Consider the following 16,990-nt stretch of genomic DNA (forward strand, 5'->3'; position numbering starts at 1 on the left):
CCAGTCACTCATTACACAAAGTGCAATTAGCGAAAGTGCTGCACCCAACACGCCATTCTATATGAATACACAATGAGTCCATTGTTTTCACCAATTATAAGCCGAACAAACTTAATTTTTGTCGGGAAAGTGCTCTACTTCATTGGTTATGATTCAATTCGATGCAAGAACATCGTAAGTACAGTAGAATGTAATAGCTGCCATTTGCAATACTTCAATAAATTACTTACTTTTGATCAATAACACATGAAAAACTCAGAAATCTTGGGTTGGCTTACAGGCCACTAGGAAAGTAATACAGAACATCAACAATTGACCTTTTCGGTAAATGCCATAAACATTTGCGAGTACACCTGAGATGTCGTCATTTGATGTCACGCCGACTTGCAATGCATAGTAATCAGGGCGGATTTAGGGGGGGGGGCGCAGCCGGCGCGCACCCCCTCTATTTTTTTACTAGCAAAGGGCGCCGGTAACTTAAAAATACAAAAATTGTAAGAAATTTAAAAAAAAGGAACAAATTCGGCCATGAACAGCATACAATGGGCCAAAACCGTTGAGTTTTCGAGGGGGTAACCCCCTTTAACACATTCTTTTCGTCGTCGACCACAAGGCGCCCCCTTTATCAAAAATTCCTGGATCCGACCCTGGTAATGATGTTGAATAAACGATCGGTGCAGATCGGCGTGACGTCAAATGATGACATCTCAGGTGTACTCACAAAGGCTTATGGGATTTACCGAAAAGGTCAATTTACAATCAGAGGGTTTGGTTGCAAACAACAGATGTTTTACATAAGGCAGCTATTAGTTTCTACAGCACTTATGATGGTCTTGCACTCTGGCCATGAACTGATCAACTAAGAGTAAAGACACAAGATTCACATGTCACCATGTGCTATATAAAAATTGGATTATGTACATCACATCAGCTGCCATCATCTTCCGTACAACTTGGGCATGACAAGTAATGAATCAGCAACTGTAAAGAAGCAAGAGAGAGAGAGAGAATGAGATTGAGATGACACAATGAACCATGAGAGGTAGTACTCAGTCCTTTGGAGGAGACATTGAGGAATCAGTCCTATGTGAATCAGAAACCTGCACTTGTATACATAAAAATGAACCATGAGAGGTAGTACTCAGTCCTTTGGAGGAGACATTGAGGAATCAGTCCTATGTGATACAGAGAACTGCACTTGTATACATACACTTTTAGAATTTCATCATAGTTCTATATTGCACACACTAGAAAACATGACACCTTCCAGCTATTGAATTATTGTACCAGAAATGTGTTGATAATTTATTTCTAAAACCCTGTATCCTGGCATTGAAACTTGAATACTTTCATTATAGGTTAATGAACGCAGTATTACTTGTTGAAGAGAAATTAGACAAAATAATGACGATGCGCTGATGTTGATGCGTCTAATGCACGAGCCCCGAAGGGGGGGGGGGGGTGCATTAGACGCATCAACATCAGCGCAAGTGCATTAATTTGTCTAATTTCTCGAGCAACAAGTAATACAAGTTCATTAACCTATTTCATACACGAGAAGAAAAAACATGTGATATTTGCTGTTTTTATAACAAAATTATCACTAAAAATATTGGAAAATAGAACCAAATATAAATGCATCAACCCGCCCGAAAAATGAATCAAGCCTACGAGATGCGAACGCGCGCGAATGTACTGCGCGTAGTACGCGGAGTGCAATTAGACACAATCAATGCATGGTTTGGATTTCTCTAACGCTTGCTCTGATTGGTTCTCGCTATCTAAGAGTGTATGAATGATGTACATAATGTATGTTTAGGAATTCAGTGGCGGGCGGCAACATTACACTAAAATTACTGTTTAGGGGTGGGAGGCATTAGTGAGTGTTGGGCGGCACCACCCACCATAGCTACAACAATGCAACTTACATTCTTGGTGTATTAGATGATTAAGTATAAGTCCATAGAATGTGTTCTCTGTGTCCTTTTTGCCTTCTTTATGATCATGTGGCTCATATGACCTGTAACAAAAGTATGGAAACCATCAAGAGAAACAAATAGACAAATCACCCCATCACTCACTCAATTCACCTTTTTGGTAAATCCCATAAGCCTTTGCGAGTACACCTGAGACCGCGTAATTTGACGTCACACCGATCTGCGCTGATGCGCACATCGTTTATCGAACATCGTTCGTAAATTAATTACACTGTTGCTCACTCAATCAATTATAGTCACCCAGTAATCAATAAATTGATCAATGAAATACATATACAGTCCAACCTCTTCTATCTGAACCTCTTTTATACAGATCTCTCTGTTTTTTATCCTGACGTGTGATCTTCATTGGTAAATATGTTTTTAATGCTTCGACACCTTAATTTCAGAATAGAAGGATATTTCTATGTTAAATACATCACACAATATAGCCTGTTTCAGTGTTATTACCCCATTTTCAGTAATCTTTTTGTTGTCCCAAAGCACTTCAGACATTCAATGCAGAATTACATGTACCGTATTCATTCCAATAAGCGCCCAGGGCACTTAACAAAGTCATTTTGGGTAGGCGCTTATTTTTTACCTGGTTTACCTAATTTTTTGTGAGGAGAGATGAATTTATGTATGTTATAAAAGGGTCCTGAGACGTTCTAGTAGCTTTTCTGATGTAGAAAATGTATTGCAAGTTTGCACCGGATGTGTAGTCCTGCATTTATTTCACTATATCAACATCTATTTGTCACTTCAACATTAATGGTACCCTTTAGCAAATTGAATATACCCTGGGTGGGCGCTTATTGGGGCATGGGCGCTTATTGGAATGAATACAGTAATTCTCTTATCCAGATTTTTCACTTATCCGGCCAACAGTTGCTCCCACCATGGCTGGATAAAAAGGTTGGACTGTATAGGTTATTCTTAGTCAGTGGGTGTGGTTTAGCTTGTAGGTGTTAAATCTCATTGGTTCCTGGTGTCCCCTATGGCTGCTTCATCACAAATATGCTTGTCAAGGCAGTCTGTCTATGACCCTATCATCACGACAAGTACTACACTCTCTACAGGCCGAAGTTCATCAAGAAAGTTCAACCAACACTCTGAGGAAGAATGTCGACCATGACATTCGAAACTGTCAGGTTAGTTTTAACTACTTGGTTTTGAAAAATGAACATTTTTTTCATAAACAGTCTGGTTATATTCACAGATCCTCCACAGAACAAATTTGTCAATTTTCACCCCCGGGCTTTCACCATGACAAATTTCTTACCAATAAGCAAATATCTAAGAAAACCCATGCACACATTCTGCATAGGTTCCCCCCCCCACCCACACACACACATTTTCTTCACAAACTTACCATCCAAGATGGGCCCTGCAATGTGGACATGTGATAATTCTCCAGGATAGATTTGGAAACCATGTATCTGATGAATATGCCTGTACATGACAACAACAATAATAAACAATAGAAACAACAGAACAATAGAAACATCAAGGGCAGATCCAGCCTCAACAAAACTGGGGCGAGCAAGGAGTGACCCCATTTATAAAATCTGGATCCATCCCTGAGAAATATCATTCACCTTTAATGGCCCTAAAAATTATCCCTTGACCCCACTTGCAATTTTAGTATACTTTGAAGTGTCAATTATTGTTGCTTCAATTTGTTTGGGAATAACAAAAACAACAAGCAATATTGTAGAAACATAAAGGGCAGATCTGCAGATTCACCCTCCCCCCTCTAAACAAAAGAGAAAAAACAGGTTTGACAATTGGGTAACTTCCATTTGAAATACTCACTCCATACAGTCATATACAGGGGAAATATCGGTTTCACAATAATTAAACCTAGCCAATTCTAGTTTGAAAAGCATATCTGTGGAAGAACTTTTTTCTTTACATCTTCCACATTTTACTGACCTAACAGTTTCGGCCATCTTGGTCGAAGGCCATCATCGGAGTGATGCTACTTGATCCTTCCTCCTGGTTGATTGGTCACCAACAGAGGGCGCACTAGCGCCCAGAATAGGATCGTATATGTGACTGAGAAAAATGGGCCCCCTCATCTCTGTTCATGGTGTTTGGAGCTCTCTTTCTTATCCACATGGATTCTTTGATGCGGCGAGCCCCCAGATCACACTGTTGGTAACCAATCAACCAGAAGGAAGGATCAAGTACCGATGATGGCCTTCGACCAAGATGGCCAAAACAGTCAGGTCAGTAAAATATATTTGGTTTTGGCAAGAAGAACATTCTGTTAATTGTATCCCACAAACCTAATGAAGTTCTTCAAGAATATCTTCTACAAGTGTTTTCAAATGACATAGCCACTTCAAAAGGGGGCTACATTCACTAGACAAGCCTGTTAATGCCTACTTACTGTGTCCAACTTTTTCACATCTGCTTTCTGAGTTGTTATGACTTCAAATTGTCTACCTGTAATTACCAAAGAAAACATACAAAGATGAGGGTGAGTTCAAAACGATCTGTACCCAACATTGGATAACATATGCGGATACTTTTAGGCTAAATAAAAATATTTATTTGTTTTGCGTCCACCTTCCTCTTCTTTCTGAGATCAGTCCATATTTTTTTTTTCAATTTTCACATTATTAAATTTTAAGTTTTTAAAACTTCAGTACAATGTTAATGCTGATAAACAAGTTTATTTTAAAATCAACAAGAATAACTTATACAAGTGTTTTTGTAGAACTCTATGTAGTCTTATCTTCATGATGCTGAAAACTACTAACGATGAAAACTGCTGTATTTTGCTAATTTAGCAACAACAAAAAAACACAAAACAAAACAACAACAAAAAACTCCCTCCCTCCTTCATCACTTTTCCAAAAAGGTGGGGACATGAAACAAATTTTAAATTTTATGTGGCCTTAACTTAAAAGTTGTATGAGTTACTAGTCAACTTTATATCAGCAACAATATCTAAAATGTGATAAAGATCATACACTCATCAAAACAATTAAAGGATCAGTTGAATATAATCAGCATTTTTGAAAACATTGGATATGATGATCATATTATTGATAATTGTGCTTGATCTTTAATTACATAACTTGTTCCCTAAGTTGTAAACAAAATTCACTCATTACAAATATCCGCTATCACCCATATCTTGACGGGAGGGGGGAAAATGGAGGCTAAAATTTCGATTTTGAAGCAATTTTTCAAACGTCACCATGGTCAAGGTCAAGTCACATATTGAGATGGTTTTGTGTATGTCATGTGTGTTTGGGTTTAATGTATGTCTACCTTGTGGATTTTGAAAGAGTTGAATAAGAACATTCTCGACTCCGAGAATTGTATCATTGCGTTGATGGAGAGCTTTAGAACTGGTGAAACTTCTCAGGTCTGTTGCCTTGGCAACCTCATGCCCACACTGTCTGCATAAAAGGTACTCTATAAGAAAGAAAAATGACAAAATAAAAAAAGAAAGAAAAATAAACACTTAGGGGCTGTGCAATAATTATGAGCCCTGGGGGAGGGTAAAATTGGGGGGGCCAAGAATATTTGGCAAGCCGAGAGGGGGGGGGCAAGCGATTTTTGCACGCATTCACGGGCACCTTTTTAATAAAATGCTTTAAAAGGCTTAGGAAAACGGTAAGGGAATGCTTAAATATGCAAATTTTCCTGCTCGCTGCGCCGCAACATACATCTAGACCATTTAAAGTTTGGAATTTGGGATCCCAAAAATTTGGCATGTTCAAGGGGGGGGGGGCAAAGAATTTTTGGCGGGCCGAGAGGGGGGGGCAAGCGATTTTTGGCGGGCCGAGAGGGGGGCAAGCGATTTTGGCGAGCCGTTCGAAATTTTACCCCGGGGCTGATAATTATTGCACAGCCCTTAAGGTTAGCAACTATTTTAAACTGTTGCGATTTGGTAGTTCACAGCATCTTGCGAATGGTATGAGCTTTGGAAAAATTGCATTGATCATTTCATAGCAGGGACTGCCATTTGAAAATGAGAAAAGAGCTGTAGAATGCTCTTCTGGTCTCTTCAAGAAGAGCTTTAGAAGAGCTGTTTGCACCTGTGGCCATTAAAGCATAAAGAATTTAACAAGTCATCTAGACGAGCTATAAATCGCTCTTGCAAATACAACTTAAGAAGAGCTGTAGAGGAGTGATTGCTCTAGCTCCTCTCAAACGGCAGTCCCTGTCATAGCGAGTGTGTAAAAGAATTCAAATACCGTATCACAGATATACTTTTGCAGGTCCTGTGGTTCTTGAGTTATGTTGTAAAGAGGGCTGAAACAACAACACTTTGGTAAAACATATAACTCTTAAAACAACAATAAATCCAGCAAGTTTTCAAAGCGTATGATTTGTAGAATGAACAAAGCAAAACAAAGTGTAATTTTTCAATTATTGATTTATATAAGGCCCTTCGCACTTGATTATTAGTTTTCTGTTAAAGATTTATCTTTTATTTTCTTTATTTAGTTTGAACTATTACAAGCATTCAGCAACTATTGACTCGTTTTGACTAGAGCGGGCATTTAATTATTTCACAACAGTATTAGATTTTATAGATAAGTGAAGGTAGAGTTGTACTCCTTGTTTATTCATCATTATTGTTGATATTATTAAAGTCAGAAAATAGTAGAAGTAGTTCAAAGTTATTTTAAAGGAGAAAATTAGAAATAAAAATTAAATAATTAATTATTTTCAATTTTGGACGCGGGCGGTAAACAGGAAACTAATAATCAAGTGCGAAGGGCTTTTTAAAATGAAAAATAAATTTATTTTTTTTGGCTGCTTTGACCAACAATACCTCGTCTACCCTTTTAATAATAGACTGGCTCTATTTTGGAAATATGTGCTAATTTTTAAGCATCAACATGAATTGATCAAGTGGGAAGGCAAGTTCGCGTAAAAGCTGGCAACCAAAATATTTTGGTTAATTCAGGTACATGCTGAATTCAAACATTTTGTCTGCCAGGATATTATTGGAACCCAGTGACCCTAAAAAAAGGACCCCCAAACCCCCTTCATGATCATAAAACAGGGGGCAAAAATTAACATGCTCAAGCCTCAAATTTATTCAAATAAGTCAAATTCACTAATAAAAAACATGTAGGTATGCCAGGTGAATTTAAATTTGCCATCAAACTGCATCATTTTATATATCAAATTAAAGCCCTTGAGTAAAGAAAGCCAAAACTGAAAACCCTTTTGTCATAGCTCTTTCCGTGGCAAAAGTTACATCTTTTCAAAGATCGACTTTCATCAAAAAGATTCTGCTATTTGGGTCAAGTGAAGTATAGAAAACATATCTATGTAGGTTTCCTTGACTGACCTGTTCTTGAAAAAAAATTGAAATTTCTATGATTGTAAATATGTATTGTGTTTGGTCCCTGGTCTAGGTGAATTTCGCTGACTAGCAAATGTTAAAGCCATATTATAACATTTGCTGAGGAAGACGCCTCACTGAATTTTTAAAATTCCTTTTTTACACGATTAAATTGTACTTTATTAAACCAATATACCCTGCAAAAATCAAGACTCTAGGAGCTGTAGTTTTGTCAAAATCCGAGATTTTGAATAAAACGCCGAATCGCGCTTTATTATTACGATGGAATTATTAATCTAACGCATACACGATATGTTCATAACACACAGTACGCACGGCGTATGGGACGGTGATATACACAACAAAGGGTCGCATTACCACAACATGATCGAAGGAGTGGTACGTGCATTGGCATACACGTCGCTGGTAGTAAATTCAATTTTCTTTGCTTTGCCGTAGTTGTTCGGCTCCAAATTAAAAGGGGATATATCTGACAGTAAAAGCTAACATTTTATGGCAAAGAAATGCTAATCTATTTTGTTTGAAAATGTTATAATATGGCTTTAATATGTTAATTAAGGTTTGCCTGGCATTCCTAGTCCTGCCAGCAAGACTTCAGTCTTTATCATAATGACATCTATGGACCTGTTACAGTTACTGGAACTAGGCATACCTAAAACATGGTAGGTATTATAGAAGGAGGTTCCACAGAAAAATCCTAATCCACTCAATAGGGTTAAGCCGATTACGCTATTCAACGCGAGGCATCACTTGAATGGATTTAATCAGTGCAGTCCCTCAAACACGGCCTTTGATGTTTATGATCGTTATGCGACAATATCGATCATCTATTTTAAAATTTAATTTAAACAGACCCCCAGGTGACCCGCATCGAAATGGATGGTATTAGTGCCCTTTTGCATCGGTCACATGATCTTCGATTGCGTCATTGTGTTTCCCAGTTCAAGTTGATTTACTAGCGAAAACCTGATCGAATTCCCTCATTTCCTTCCAAAGTTACGGTGAATTTATGTATTTTTTCTGATCATGATTAGTAATACTGGCGGGTGTCTGCGGGACTTTAAAACCAGTGGAAATGATTTGGAAAGGTTTTCCAAGACTGGCAACAGGGTCTTAGCTAGCCACCCGTCTGGCCGTCATTTTAGACGGCCAGTTTGCTCCTGGGACGGGCAAAATTAATGCCTTTGACAGATGCTATAATATAAATTGTATGTTTTGAGAAGCTAATTGCCCTTTTTAGTAGACTCAATTTGTAGGACAAGGCCATATCAGCACATATTTGAACTCTTTGAAGCTCCAATGGGCTATTTTGTAGGTATCCTAGGTGAATTCAAATTTGCCATCAAATTGCATCATTTTATATATCAAATTAAAGCCCTTGAGTAAACTAAGCCAAAACTGAAAACCTTTTTTTCATAGCACTTTCCGTAGCAAAGTTACATCTTGTCAAAGATTGACTTTCATCAAAAAGATTCAGCTAGCAAAATTCCCCAAAACGGCATTACGGGGTGTTTCTAGATCTTATGTCTCATGGCGATAGCAGCTTTTTTTAATGGAACTGCTATCAAAATCCCTCTAAAATTCCATGTGCGACTTGATTATCACCATAAAAAATCATATATTTGGGTCAAGTGAAGTATAGAAAACATATTTATGTAGGTTTCCTTCACCCACCTATTCTCGAAAAAAATTCAAATTTCTATGTAAATATGCATTGTGTTGGGGCCCCGGTCTCGGCGAATTCGCTGACTAGTAAATGTATTAACTAAGGTTTGCCTAGGTTACCTATATTTTGATGTCTGGTAAATGCTTTAAAGGTCAAATTGAATACCTGAGTGGAAGAAGGGCCCAACTCCATCAAAACTGTTTCTGAGATATTAAGAAAAAACGTAATATTTGGAAAAGTTTTATAGACAGAATGTTTTCATCTTCAGAGGACCTTTAATACATGAACATACAATACTACATACATTCAAAATTAAATATGATGTTTCCATGGTAACGGAAAAGGTCTTAATACGAGCTGGAGTTGGGCCCTTCTTCCACTAATATACTGCAAGTGCCAGTTCCGTGAGCAGATATGGTATAAATAGCCACAGAAATTTGATAATTATCCATTAATTGCACAAGTAGAAGCATGTAATATGTTAGCAAGAAAGTTTATTGTAGTGAAAAGCAGATTTCATGGGTGATCAAAAATTTCTCTTATATTCCAATATTTGTGGAAGAAGGGCCCAACTCCATGGAGTTGGGCCTTTCTTCCATAAAAACCATGATTACGTGTACATGGAAGACTATTTGGAGAGTGGATTTTGACTCATCTTTCACACATAAGGAAGAACAGCCTATTGGCAATATAATGTTGGGTCAAACTCATTTTTGTAAAAATTGGAGTTGGGCCCTTCTTCCACTCAGGTATTCAATTAGGACAGGCAATTTTATTCAAATGACGGGCAACCCTCAATTTCTAGCTAAGGCCCTGACTGGCAATGTTGTTTCTATGATCCGCCTAGTCCGAGGTGCTCTGATGATAACACTCCGATCGCCAGGCAATCTACGTGGGACAACGAAAACGCTACGTGAACGAGCTATGATCCGCCAAGCTTGGCCATAAGAAATATTGGCGTTATAAAATTACCGGAAATAAATTGTTTTCCTTTGTTTATTATGGTCACGGCCACAATGCTTTGTGGGTAAATATGATGTCATTCTGCTTAGAAGTCGCGATAACGGTGGTTCATAACCGGCCAAGCTCAATAGATAAGAAGCTTAGCAAATCGATAGTGCACCATTCATACCTGATTGCTCAGTATCGACTCATAACGGACATAGTACAAAGGGAACTGGGTTCATGAATTCTCCTTCTATAATACCTACCATGCCTAAAACATGTCAAATTTAAAATTATTCGTCCGGACTCGACTCTGGGTCTAAAGAATTACAAAAATGTAACATAACCCCCCTATTTTTGGTCTACAAATTCTATGACCCCCAGCATATTCATGACCCCACCCCCATTCTGAAGAAAATAACAGCTCCCCCCCCCCCTAAGTAAAGCTTACAATTTATATATATACATGTTATGTAATTGTAAACAACATGATATTGACATGATTGAGTAAAGCCACTTACAGTACAACATACCTTCCCATTCATCGTGATATTCCTCATCGTGAGCGCCTGCAGAACAAATACAAAATACGGTTATGATGAAAACTGCCACAAATATACTTGAAAATACTTTTTGAGTCTTCCAAGCGACACAATACGGCAGAAAACATCGACAACAAGGGAAAACATTTTTATATTCATGGGCGCAGCCATCTTTGCCACACATAGGTTCACGTTCAATTTATTTTGATGTAGAGGAGTGTGTATATTGACGCGAAATAAAATTCAAGCCAGCGAAATTGTTCAACAGAGGGCGAGCTTACCCACAATTCTTTTTGCTTCCTTTTCTATCTCGACTTTCCAACATGGGTTAGTGTGTTCATAAAACAGTCGAATTTATCGTACCAAATCTACTGAAATGTGATATCATCGTGATGTTTTAACATTTACAATGTAAAATTGTACTAATATAGTACAGATATGATGCTGTATTGGGTAGGAATTCTCTTTGGGTTCGAAATAATAGAGCATTAGATTTTGTCAATCACTGGCATTTGTCAATCCCATATACTCAAGCACCGCTTCAGCTCATGAGCTCTCGATACGGGAGTTGCAGTGCAGTGCCGCCTGGACATGAGTAAACTCATTCCAATTCAGTCATAACAAATATGAATACAGCTATTACTAAACTAACTTAATAGTATTGATAAATCTGTTATAACAAGATAAACAAGGCCAAGGGCAAGGCCTGTTTGTTCAAGCTGGCTAGCTGGATTGCTGGCAAAAACAGATTTTTGCCACTTGCAAAAACTGGCAGGGATCATTAGGCCTATTTAATAAAATTATTAGTTTCCAGTCAGTCCCCATCCCTGCCCGCATCAACTTTTCAATTTGACCAAAACTTTTTCTGAAATGAAAATTGAGATGAAATAATCCAAATTGAAACTCTTCTTTTAAAATGTCTGTAAGACTCACTTGGCAAGAACATGAAAACAGGTTTGTTTTGCCGGTAAAAACCGAAGCGAACACTGAATGAAAGTCGGTCCGTACAAACTACAATATTTTTGTAATAATACGTATGAATAGTTTGATTTCAGACCAACATGGCCAAGAAAAGTTGATTTTGAGTTTCCTGTCACCCATCCTCACTTCATTTTCTGACCCTCACTTGAATTCATTATTGTGATTTTCCAAAAAATGCCGATAAAAACTGGTTATATTTAAAAAAAAAATTATGAATATCCCTTTATTTTTGTGGAAAAATCAAAATCAAAACATACATTTCGCTGTCAACCGTGCAGACTCTTTTTAATATACTTTTGAATCTCGTTTGGGCTAAACATCCATCTTCAAGTGAGTGAGCGGCAAATAACAACACATTTTACATGTGTGTTGTTGGTCATGTAATGTCTAATGAAAGGCAGAAAAATAATGAAAAAGTTACCTTACTTGTTTTAGGAAATTTTGTGACAGGAAACTCAAAATTGACTGTTAGTGGTCTTATGCATGAATGGTGACTGTCAATCGACGCATCCTGCCTGAACAAACGGTGGTGATGAGGAAATGATAGGCATCTTGGGGAAAAAACCTGGAAACTAAGTTCATTTTCAATCATGATTTTTTTCAATTCATGTTCAATTTTCTTCAAGACTAGCACAGGGTTTCCAGCCACTTTAGCGGTAAAGTTTCTTGCTGTCGTATCAGGAAAATGGAAGTAAATTTTTTTTAAGGGTGCAAGAGACTGGTTAAGATTTTATTTTAAGCATAGATTTAAAGCTCTTTTTCCTATTACTTGCTGTTTGGTTATAAAACCACGAAACAGATCTCCCTTCAGCAGCTTGTACCCTGATTGATCATACGACCTTGATATTAAAAATATGGCGATCTTGACTTTTAGACCACCTGCGCTAAATAGGGCTAAAATATTACTATTTCATCAAGGTTTAATATTCTAACAAGCTTAAACTAAAAGTTTCTTCTAAGGAGTCAAGCTTTAAACTATTAAGCAAAAATATCCAACAAGCTAAAAACGATTTTTTACCCGTTTTTTAACAAGCTAAAACCAATTTTTGAAAAGAAGCTTAAAACATCAATTTTTTCATCGTAAAAATCATCTAAAAAATCTTTTAAGAAATACAGTAACCTACCTAATATTACTAATCTATGTTTCCGATGATATCCAAGAAGCTAAAATATTGTGAAAACGGGCAGGGCTTTGAGTAATGAGGGAAATGTCGGAGTAAAATGTATCACGTTTTTCGAGAAATTCGCCATTTGAATAAACAATGTAAATGCAGAATTGCGTCACGCAGTAAAAGCGATGTCAAGCGCGCTTGAAAATGCATGATACGCTAGCGTAAATTGCCGTCAAAACGAAAGCGTACATCAAGCGCTTGTGCTACGCGAAAACTTCGGAGCTGGCATCACCGGTTTTGTTACCAGCTCTTTTACGTCAAAAATAGCTACAAAAACGTGAATCTTGGAACAAAATAAAGCTTGTTCGATGGAATAAAAGATATGTTTGTACAGTTGAGAACATGTTTAACCTTGTTGCAAAAGTTTAATATGGTAAATTTGCAATTTGTACCCAATATATAGCTCGGGTGGTCTAAAAGTCAGGATCGCCAAAAATACCTTGTGGAAATGAGGCTGGTGTGAGATAGAATGATGCCAAGATTAGTCTTTCTGAAGAGTTCTAACAAATATTGTTTGGATTCTTGTGAAGGTTTTAGTCATAGTTACACTGACTGTCAACACACCTGGATTCTGGCAACATGAATTTTTTAAGAATGTGTAGACTTTCTTTATTGAGCTAGTGTGTAGCCTAGCTAGAAATTAAACATCAGGGATTCACTCATTCAGGGAACATTTCCTTTGCATTAATTAAGCCGTCATTCAGCCCAGTTTTAAAAAGTCACTACCGGGTACATCGAAACCCTTAAAATTGTAAAATTTGTAAGATCGAATGTGTAATGAATGTGACCCCTGGTAACCGTAATGATGTTCATCTTTTTTGTCTGCAGGTATCTCCCGTGATAGGTGGCATAAGCGTCGCAAGACTGGTGGTAAGCGTAAGCCCATTCGCCAGAAGAGGAAGTTTGAACTTGGACGTCCTGCTGCAAACACTAAGGTAAGGAAATGGTGGAATTAAATAACTTGAGCAGTTTGGTGGGGAGCTTATAACCGAGAGCAGCGTGTGCATTTAACTCATTTTGTAAGCCTGGTGTGAGATAGAATGATGCCAAGATTAGTCTTTCTGAAGAGTTCTAACAAATATTGTTAAGAATTCTTGTGAAGGTTTTAGTCATAGTTACACTGACTGTCAACACACACCAGGCCTTTAAAAAATTTTTTTGTTCATTTACCGATTATGCCGTATTGATCTAATAAGCGCCTGCCTCTCCCCAAATAACAATGGAAATTAAATTACGGTGAATTCACATGCGCTAATCTATATCACCTTTCATTATTTTATTTCAGATTGGCCCCAAGCGTGTCCATCTTGTAAGATGCATGGGCGGTAACATCAAGTTCAGGGCTATGCGTTTGGACCAAGGGAACTTCTCATGGGGATCAGAGAGTAAGTACATCCCATACAGATTAGACCCAAAGAGAACCATGTTTGATTTCAGGCTTTGGCCGACAAATGCTGGAGGTATACTTTGACTCCATCGATTTACTGATTAGCGCTGCACACACGAGGCAATTCTGTATCCATTCTACGAGGGTCTAATCTCTTCGAATAGTAAACAGCCACAGATTAGGCCAGAGCTCAAAACACATGGCGTATTGGGGTTTATGTATATTTCAAACAAACAGCGGCAGAGTGATGTTTAGATTAGTCTTTCTGAGGACGTGCAGCGCCGTTTTGGCAAATCTGCTGTCCAGCGACGACCCGTCATAGTTACACTGACTGCCAACATATTGTTCAAGTATTATAAACCTCTAGAGTCACCCTATTCACTCTTTGAGTAAACATAGTAGGCCTACTGTCAAACTTTTTTGCAAAAGTAATAAAAATAAACCTGATGAATATTTCCAGTACAGAAAGTATTACATCCGATGCCCTCTAATTTGGTCCGGCCAATTTTGTTCGTTGTAGATTGCACCCGCAAAACCCGTATCATTGATGTTGTGTACAACGCCAGCAACAACGAGTTGGTCCGAACCAAGACATTGGTGAAGAACTGCATCGTCCAGATTGACTCCACACCATTCAGACAGTGGTATGAATCCCATTATGCCCTGCCTCTGGCTAGGAAGAAGGGATCCAAATTGGTGAGTAGCATGTACCGTATGTAGGCAATCTAAGACATTTACCATAATCTCTCACGCAAGGTGGGTAGATTTCAAAAAGTCGCCCATTTGAGTTACTCCATTTGAAATTCACACTCTCTGTGTGGTAGATATGATCATGTCTTCCATTGGGGGTTTATGGATTTGAAGTGGAATAGCCCAAATGCTTTTATGATACCGGTACCAAAATTAAAAATGTGCACAGATATTTAGCTTTCGCTTGGCGGCCATTTGGTTAATTTGCTATGCTTTTCAAAGTAAATTGAACCCTATTCACAAGAGCTTACAGGGCAGAATGATGTTTAGATTAGTCTTTCTGAGGACTTGCAGTGCCGTTTTGGCAAATATGCTGTCCAGCGACGACCCGTCATAGTTACACTGACTGCCATCATGCTCTTCATACTCAATGTCATCATGAGTCGCAAAATTTATCAGGGGGTGTAGTACCACCTTAAATGCATGCTTGAACCATATTTTGTACCGGTACAAAGTTCTCAAAATTACAAAAAATAAATACAAAAAGTGAAGCAGGTTGACGATATCACGACACGTCTGTCCCAGGTTATAATTGCATTAATCAAGGGGTCAAGGCACACTTCCTGTGCTGAATGATGCACATGGACAATCCTGTCAAAGACCTATAATTTCTGGGTATTAGTCTGAGGCCATTCGCACCCCTGATTAACCATTGTAATAACCAACCCTGTTCTCTTATTCTCACCTGCAGACAGAAGCTGAGGAAGAAGCATTGAATCGCAAAGCGATCCAAGAAGGCACAGAAGAAATATGAAGAGAGACAAAAAATGGCAAAAGTGAGCCAACAGCTGGAAGAACAATTCCTCACTGGTCGTTTACTAGGTAAATTTAAGATGCATAAAGGGAAACAAAAACAACTTTGGATCGGTCGGGTTGTTGACTGGTAAAGAAAAAATTCGATTGTGTTCCTCATTGCAGAGTGATGTTTAGATTAGTCTTTCTGAGGACTTGCAGCGCCGTTTTGGCAATTCTGCTGTCCAGAGATGACCCGTCATAGTTACACTGACTGCCTAGGACACAATAGTATGCTGTTCTGTGAAGTTTTTGGGTGTATTTCAACTTGTTTTTTTTTTAATTATTAGGGGACAGTCAACATATACTGTATTTAATTAAAAAAAGAGCCAAAAATGCATAACAAAATTGCACATTTGGCATGTACAGATTTAGTACAACAAAAAAGTGCGTACCATTTCGCTTTGCTGTTGTATTTTCTTCACAGACGAACCTTCTTTCTCTCAGAAGCTGAATTTATACTCAATTGATTGGTTTCTGGCCAGCAAGGTTGCTTGCTTTTTTTGCGTTGGGAAATACCTCAATGGTCAAAATATTGATCGCTTGTTGCGCGACAATAGAGTATACGTTCAGCTTAACCAGTAATAACACCACAATCACATCTTTAGGGAGTATGGTAGTCTTAGAATTGTGGAAAGTTTTATTAGTTTCTAAAAAACAAGGCATTGTTTGTTTACTCCTATTGTGAAGAAATACACCAAAAGATCTCAAAAATACACCCAAATGTCTCGGATACACTCAAAATGTCTCAGAAATACACCCAAGGTCCCATGCACCAAAGGTCTTGGAAATACACCCAAAATGCCTCCAAAATACACCAAAAGTCCCAGAAATAATATCTCATAAATACACCAAAAACAAAATGTTTACTTTGTCTAATACAAAACTTTGTATTTTTTGCTCTCATTTTGTTCCAGCCTGCATCTCTTCAAGACCAGGACAGTGCGGACGTTGCGATGGCTACATCATTGAAGGCAAAGAACTCGAGTTCTACCTTAGGAAAATCAAATCCAGGAAAGGAAAGTAAACTGATCCTGATGCGCTTCTATAAAATTCATATGAACATGACCTGATCTGTTCTAAATCATGATATAGATTCACACACTATGTATGTTTCTAATGGAGCAAATTAGGACAGATTGGATCACATCAGGCACCATTTGTTGAAATGATGCACAGTAATTTAGGATTGTAGCTCTCCTTGATTCCAAATAGAGGTGCCAATTGTTCTCCTGGATTCCAAATGGGGGTGCAAATTGTTGCTCTCCTTGATGGACTGGAGAAACTTATTATTGATACTAATATTTCAACTGATGGTGTCTGTATGTAACTGGAACCCTCTAGAACTTTACCATTGGTAACTGTACACACACTGAGCAGACTGAAAAGAAGGTCGCCAATAAAACTGAAAGCAAGAAATGATACAAACAAACAA

The 16,990-nt window shown here is 38.0% G+C and overlaps 2 protein-coding genes across 2 annotated transcripts; one reads left to right on the forward strand and one right to left on the reverse strand.

The window, feature by feature from the left end:
* Positions 1–913: 913 nt before the first annotated feature.
* Positions 914–10,657, reverse strand: LOC140162763 (uncharacterized). Its single transcript, XM_072186057.1, has 6 exons — positions 10,465–10,657; positions 5,265–5,411; positions 4,375–4,430; positions 3,352–3,431; positions 1,929–2,020; positions 914–981 (listed from the first exon to the last, which is right to left on the reverse strand). Exons 1-6 carry the CDS (start codon positions 10,655–10,657, stop codon positions 938–940), a joined length of 612 nt encoding a protein of 203 aa, XP_072042158.1. The 3' UTR covers positions 914–937.
* A 36-nt stretch (positions 10,658–10,693) lies between these two features.
* LOC140162762 (small ribosomal subunit protein eS8-like) lies at positions 10,694–16,990 on the forward strand. Its single transcript, XM_072186056.1, is given in 7 exon segments — positions 10,694–10,800; positions 13,455–13,561; positions 13,912–14,011; positions 14,534–14,709; positions 15,455–15,484; positions 15,486–15,585; positions 16,473–16,990. Coding segments are annotated over 7 exon segments (627 nt in total). The 5' UTR covers positions 10,694–10,796; the 3' UTR covers positions 16,583–16,990.

This window comes from Amphiura filiformis, chromosome 10, assembly GCF_039555335.1.
Source record: "Amphiura filiformis chromosome 10, Afil_fr2py, whole genome shotgun sequence".
Lineage (NCBI taxonomy): Eukaryota > Metazoa > Echinodermata > Ophiuroidea > Amphilepidida > Amphiuridae > Amphiura > Amphiura filiformis.